This window comes from Drosophila pseudoobscura, chromosome 2, assembly GCF_009870125.1.
Source record: "Drosophila pseudoobscura strain MV-25-SWS-2005 chromosome 2, UCI_Dpse_MV25, whole genome shotgun sequence".
Lineage (NCBI taxonomy): Eukaryota > Metazoa > Arthropoda > Insecta > Diptera > Drosophilidae > Drosophila > Drosophila pseudoobscura.
The window spans coordinates 13,148,979-13,155,687 of NC_046679.1; the positions used below are offsets into that span (position 1 = coordinate 13,148,979).

Consider the following 6,709-nt stretch of genomic DNA (forward strand, 5'->3'; position numbering starts at 1 on the left):
GGAAGCACTAATCTGTTACTCTTTCTCTCTTTTGCAACACTACAAACTCGATAAGCGATAGACTTCGATGTTAAAGCGCGGAAATTTAAAGATGTTCGTTTGACTGCAAAAGACAATCTTTGGAAAAATAGCAAAAATGAATGTGTTGTCGTTATAAAAAATATTGCGAATTACTTAGTTTAAAATCAATCGTCTCAACATTTATTTTTAAAATTTGAAATTAAGTAAATCCATACTCAAGCAAACAGCAGAAAGAAACACCAAAAGATTTCAATTAAAATGTATTTTGTTGCGACACAATTACACAAGTCAGAGCACACGGTTTGTTGTATTTAAATATTAAAACAACATCATATAGTTATTGTACAATTAAAATATTTGCCTCCCCTTCCTTCCTCGCATACAAAATCTGAAACTGCACCTGATGATCTTAAAAACTAAGTACGTCGTCTCCTCATCAAACAAGAATTTATAGTAAGTTATGCGTGGCACGAGCCGCTCAAAATGAAATTTGTGAACATCAAAAACTATGAAATAAATCTTAAAAAAGCAATAGGCTAATAATTTGTGTCCAAATATTGTAAGATAGTCGAAATATAAGTTGCATTTGTGGTGGTTATTTCTGTGGTTAGATAGTAGTTAAAGGCCATTTTCGCTATATTGCGCGTCTCTGGCTAATGGGCATTAAAGCGCTTCCGTCTCATCATATACCGTATTCATAAGTACGTCGTCGCTTCATCTTGCTAGCACTAGTGCACGTTAATAATGGACTCGCGGCCCTTGCCAACGCCCACCCAGCGCACGGGCACGCTCAGCTCTTTCTCCAGGAAGCGAACGTAGTTTTGTGCGTTCTCCGGCAGCTCCTTGAAGTTGCGTATGTGCTCCGTGGACGTTTGCCAGCCGGGTAGTACCGCGTACTCCACCTCGATGTTGCCCAGCTCGGCAATGGTGCCCGGGAAGTGATCCAGTTTGTCACCATTGGCCTTCTTGTAGCTCACAGCCACCTTGATCTCCGGCAGCGTATCCAGGATATCCAGCTTGGTAAGGCAAATGCACGTGTAGCCGTTCACCAGCGAGGTGTACCTCAGCAGCGGTATGTCCAGCCATCCACAACGGCGCTTTCGCTTCGTGGTCACGCCAACTTCAAAGCCGCGCGTCTGCAGCAGGTCGCCAATTTCCTAAAAATATCAAAGGATTCTCATTGGTAAGCGACCTGAATCTCTTTCCGTTTTGGCGATTCACTCACATTCAACTGCTCGGAGGGGAAGGGGCCGTCTCCCACTCGCGTCGTGTAGGCCTTGACCACGCCAATGACTTCGCCAATGGTCTGAGGGGGCAGGCCCAGACCGGTAAGGACGCCGCCAATGCTGCAGTTGCTGCTGGTCACATAGGGATACGTGCCAAAGTCAATGTCCAGCATGGCCGCGTTGGCGCCCTCAACCAGAATGGTCTTGCCGTTGCGCAGGGCGGTGTGTAAGAAGCAAATCGTGTCCTTGACATAGGGACGCACCTTCTCAGCGTAGTCCCTGTAGCGGGTCAATTCCGCCTCGACGTCGACATTTATCGATGGGAACAGCCGCAGATGTGTGGCCACAATCAACTTGAACCTGAATACAAATTCCAATAAGTTACAATCCAGCATATGGGGCGGGATGACGATTGGGGCCACTCACTTGTCGCTGAACGCATTAAAGTCGCCCAGAAGCTCGCCCACACGGATTCCGTTGCGGGTGGCCTTGCTCGAGTAGGCCGGACCGATGCCCTTCTTGGTGGTGCCCAGGGACTTGCCGCCCTTCTCGGCCTCCTGCATGCCATCCACATGCTGGTGGAAATCAAACACCAAATGCGCCCGATCCGAGATGATCAGCCGGTGCTCCAAGTGCTGCAGACCCTTGGCCTCGTTCTTCAGCACCTCATCGAACAGCGAGGGCAGGTGAATGACAACACCATTGCCTGAAAGTGCACAAATAATAAAATTACATCAGGCCTTTGAGAATATCTGGGGGATCCCCCCAACTGCTGCAACTGAACATTTGATGGGTAATAAATGAATCGGGCTATTGCGCGTCTGGCAGTCATGTGACTAATGCCATTGCAGTGCAGTACGACTTACATAAAGGCACTAAAGCTGACCCCCATTCTCTCAGGTTCAGCTTGATCTCGTTTCTTAACTAATAAGCATGTTCTCGGAACTTATTTCCTGCATTTTAACACAATTTGTGTAAAATTTCTCAGAAAACAGCAATGCAATGCTCCATAGAACCCCTAAAACAAGTTGAGTCTCTTATCTAGTAAGTCCTTACACGAGCTGTTACGTTATCGACTGGTTTTTATACTAGCTACATTCAGTTTTTATAGGATACATATGGTCACTAATTTCTCGGAATTGTGGCGATAAGGTATAACTTGCACAAGTTCGCAGTAGATCTGGCACGTCTGCTACTAAAACGGAATGCAGGCGGGACCAGGTGGTTTGAATCTTTATGAGAATCCCCCATATATCTTTCACATTCCGACAGACAATTTCATAACAAGCTGACGAATTGCGAAGCCCATCGAAACGATTTGGGCACGCGAGCTGAGCGGGTTCTGTTCCACAAATTGGGCATCGAATAAGTTTGGAAATTAAAAATAATAAGCTAATTGCCTGATTAGAATAATTTGTTCCTCTCCCCCCCCTTTGCGGTTGATTGTGTGGGTGGGTGGTTGTCTTTGTGTGTGTGTCGTAAACGATATCTTAACAGCACCGCAAACACACACACACACACTCGCGGATTTCAATGGGGGGGGGGCTTTGTTCTGTTCTCTTTTGATTATCTTATAAATTAGTCTTGTGACAAGCGATGAGAATGCACAATTTGTTGTTGCTTCTGCCGCTGCTGAGTAAACAATGTCACAGCCTACAACATCGATTAAACTTTGCAGAGCAGAAGGGCAGCCAGGATAAAAGTAACCAGGAGAGAGTGGTACACTCGTGTATAAATTGACTATGACGACCTTGGTGACGTCATTGGCAGGCAGCACCAGGCACAGAGCGTAATCAACTTTTCCGCTCAACTTTGATTTAATTATTTGAATTTTCCCACCGCCCGGCCCGGCCCGGCCCATTCACGAAAATAGAAAACCTTTTATTTTCATGGGCGAGCGATATCAAAGTCGAAAAACAGACCCCTCTGACTGACCCGCAAGCCAATGTCAATGATGCACTATATCTTGCCAGAAATTCCTCCATATACACGGGTATATGGTATACATTAAATTTCGCGAAAACAAAATAAACGAAAAGAGGCAGAGTATATATGTATGTATACATTTGTAGGGGGACAGTGGAATCTCTCTCGGCATCGACCGCTGTACGATTAATGTGGTTACAATTTTATTAAATTTAAAATAAGAAAATCATATGTAAAAGGAAAGAAATCGTTGGCTTACTTTCAATTGAAACCCCTTCTTGACAGACATTTATCTTGCTTGGCCTTAGGCCTTAACTTGCATTTCTTGACTCGATGATCCACGGTATCATTGCTCTCAAAACTTACCAATGACCGAGATGCACTTCTCGTTCACGACGCCGCTCGGCAATAGATGGAAATCGAACTCGGTGCCATTGGCCACCACAGTGTGTCCAGCATTATTGCCGCCCTGTGCGAATGAAAGATGAAAAGAAAAACATTTCAGAAAATCTGCCAAATGATAATATATAAATATTCCCCATCCATGTCCATACACACATACATATATCGAAATATATGTATAAACATTGTATAAATGTTGATATACAAAATTAGCAAAATTGTTTGTTTTGTTTTCGCTTGTGTTACGGCAGAGAAAAACAAAACCCGTGCGAAATGAAAAATAAATAAAATATTTTTTTTGTGTCAATTGAATAACAGCCGTCCCGTGTTTTTCGAGCACATTTTTGGGGCCATCAGTGCCCACGTGCCCCACACAGTGTCGCATGAAATCGAAAACGTTCCACACACACACACACATACACAGAACGCATACAAATATCTACATATAACTATCATAAAGAATTTCAGAGATACGCTAACACCCCAGGTTGACGGCAAAAAGAAATTTTATTTGTTTTTCTCTTTCCTTTTGGCAACTGTACAAAATTTGCTTGACTTTTGCTAATCTAACATTATATACTATAGTGTAAAGAACATAGAAAATGAAAATTGTGTGTCTGTATATAATGGTGATTAGGCAGAGAAAGAGAAGAGTGAATAGTCTGGAACCTTCACAAATCATTGCGAAAAAACAAAAACAAGACAATCAAAAAAATGTTTACGCAGTACCACGGACAGGCCATACAATTCGTACAACTTTTGTATTCCTGAGCCATGATAAGATACGAGGAAATGCCGAGCCGCGATTATAGTCCCAGATCCGGACCCCGTCCGTGGCCTTTCACTGCGCAATATGCGTAATAGGAATCGCCGAGAGGCGTGTCAGTCGTGTGACTCAGTCCACAGAATTATCAGTTATATAACAAAGCTGCTCTGATAAGAAGGCTTCAGCTCTGCGGTGTTGCTAGGAGATGCATCGACATACCCAAAGAGGATGGGGAGGGGGATGGTACTCCGACTCCGGCTCCATTTCATATCGTTCATTGAACTAAAGTAGTTCTGGGCACAGGCCCAAGCGCGTATCAACAAGTTGTCATTGGGACATAAACCATCCGGCACGCAATGCTCAGTTCGAACGAAAAAAGCGGAGAGGATTACCGTAACCCAGGGATTGCGGGAATCTGCATTGACATGACTGCATGTTCCCCCGTGGGGGCTTTTCTCTCAACGGGGCATGGCATGGCATGGGTGAATGATGTTGGTGGTTATGTAAACCTGGCTGGTGGTTCTGGGTTCTGCTGAGCAAGAACAGATGGGATGTGGATGTGGGAACAGCACAGCGGAAAGGAAATTAACGTCAGTCGAGGGCGAGAGAGCGTGAGAGAGCACAAGTGACGAATTTTGGTTGGCAGACTCGCTGACGGAATACACACAAACACACATACACATGTACATGTGGTATATGTAAGCGATTCGAACCGGGGAATAGGAATGAAAACGGGCAAGATATATAGAATAAAGAAGGTAAGGCTGTTCCAGATACTGTACAGAAAAATGGAGACTATGATCATATTCTCCAACTGTTTTGAGAAGCATTACACCATATGCAGATGCATATGACACAACGCCGATTCCTCACCTTCTATAGAATATACTCTTGGACCCGGAACGGGCACACACATGCGCCGCGCCGAACCACACACAAACACTTGAGCAAGCACAGACGCCGACACATACACAGCCACATGGCGGGCGCAGAATTGATAAATACAAATGAGAAAGCATGCGGCGGCGATAATAGTTGGAAAAAAGACCATCTACTTGTGAAATACTCAGATGCTGAGGCGACAATGGCAGCCGGGTGAGCGGCATTGGATGTCCTTCAGACAAGGATGTCATGGGACTATGGCCGCGTTATCAGTCGTTCTACTTTACCCCCCGGAGATTGATTGGCCTGGTTACTCACCTGACACCTGCACACGATGTCCACTTCGGAGGCCAGCATGTCCACCACCTTGCCCTTGCCCTCGTCACCCCACTGGGCGCCCAGGACAACGTCCACTTTCGACTTGTACATATTCGTCCGTCCTTGGTGCAATTGCTCGTAGAGATTGCCGTTGATGGCGTTTGTTGTTGACATTGCGACGGCTCAAGCACGGAAAACGGCGACAAGAACGAACACGTTGTGACCGCGGTAGTGATGTGATGCTCGAGCAACGATGTTATTGTGCCGATGTTTGCCGATGCTTACCGATGTTTTTGCTGCTACCACTAACCGTACAGTTTAATTTCACAGCACACAGCGACTATAGTATAAACTTGTAGTTTATTTACAAGATATTTACAAAAGCATTTACAAAAGGTACTTTTTTATATATTAGCTTGATCCACAATGAAATGTAAAAGACTGCTATGAAAGCTCAAGTTTAATTTTTCCTATGTTTAATATTTTTAAGATTTGTTTTTTTTTTTATAATAATAACGCTAAGAAAGCACCAGTAAGCAGCTAAAATAACATAAAATATTCGTTTTATTGTTTGATTGTTTGAAAAGTTTGAAACATCGGTCATACCTCGATGCATCGGATGTTTTGATTTTGACGTTCATATTGCTCAATTTATAGATTCCGTTGAATAGTTCTGGCTAACTAAAACCCCCAGCCCTGCCCACATAATTTTATCCGATTAATGAATCAATTTTCTACCTTACTGGCTTATTTTAACCACTTGCTTTTATTGGATCTTGTCTTATAAAGGTTTTAGCGGAATAGGTCAAACAAAAAAAGTTTCAGCGAAAGAGGATAGTCGTTCATATTGTTCAATTTTGATATTCCCTTGAATTATTCTGGCCAACTAAAACCCTTAATTCTGCCCACATAATTTTAGGGTGCTAAAATCTTCAAGATTGGCTAATTTTTAGTCCTTGTTTTTCTATAACAAGGTTTGTTCCAGTCCCACCTGAGCGACAGTTGGCCCAGGGCTGAGGGCAACACGCCATCTATCGGGATTCCAGGAATACTTGATGGTGTAATGTGAAATCGGCGGGGGGGGGGGGCTGGGATCCGGTACAGGATTAGCTATGATTATATTAAATAATTTTAAATACTTTATGGTTGTTTTTGACCCGCCAAAATC

The 6,709-nt window shown here is 43.8% G+C and overlaps 1 protein-coding gene across 1 annotated transcript; it reads right to left on the reverse strand.

Moving 5' to 3' along the window:
- Positions 1–268: 268 nt before the first annotated feature.
- Positions 269–5,783, reverse strand: Adss (adenylosuccinate synthetase). Its single transcript, XM_001358592.5, has 5 exons — positions 5,542–5,783; positions 3,540–3,642; positions 1,674–1,953; positions 1,247–1,607; positions 269–1,178 (listed from the first exon to the last, which is right to left on the reverse strand). The coding sequence occupies exons 1-5, from the start codon at positions 5,713–5,715 to the stop codon at positions 750–752; spliced, it is 1,347 nt and encodes a 448-aa protein (XP_001358629.2). The 5' UTR covers positions 5,716–5,783; the 3' UTR covers positions 269–749.
- Positions 5,784–6,709: the final 926 nt, after the last annotated feature.

What these genes read in the sequence shown, in the direction of transcription:
- Adss (XM_001358592.5), bottom strand. Translation starts at nt 5,715, where the DNA reads ATGTCAACAACAAACGCCATCAACGGCAATCTCTACGAGCAATTGCAC. An exon ending in ACATCGTGTGCAGGTGTCAG is followed by an intron (nt 3,643 to 5,541) that starts GTGAGTAACCAG and finishes TCATTCGCACAG; the next exon opens with GGCGGCAATAATGCTGGACA. An exon ending in TCCCCTCCGAGCAGTTGAAT is followed by an intron (nt 1,179 to 1,246) that starts GTGAGTGAATCG and finishes TGATATTTTTAG; the next exon opens with GAAATTGGCGACCTGCTGCA.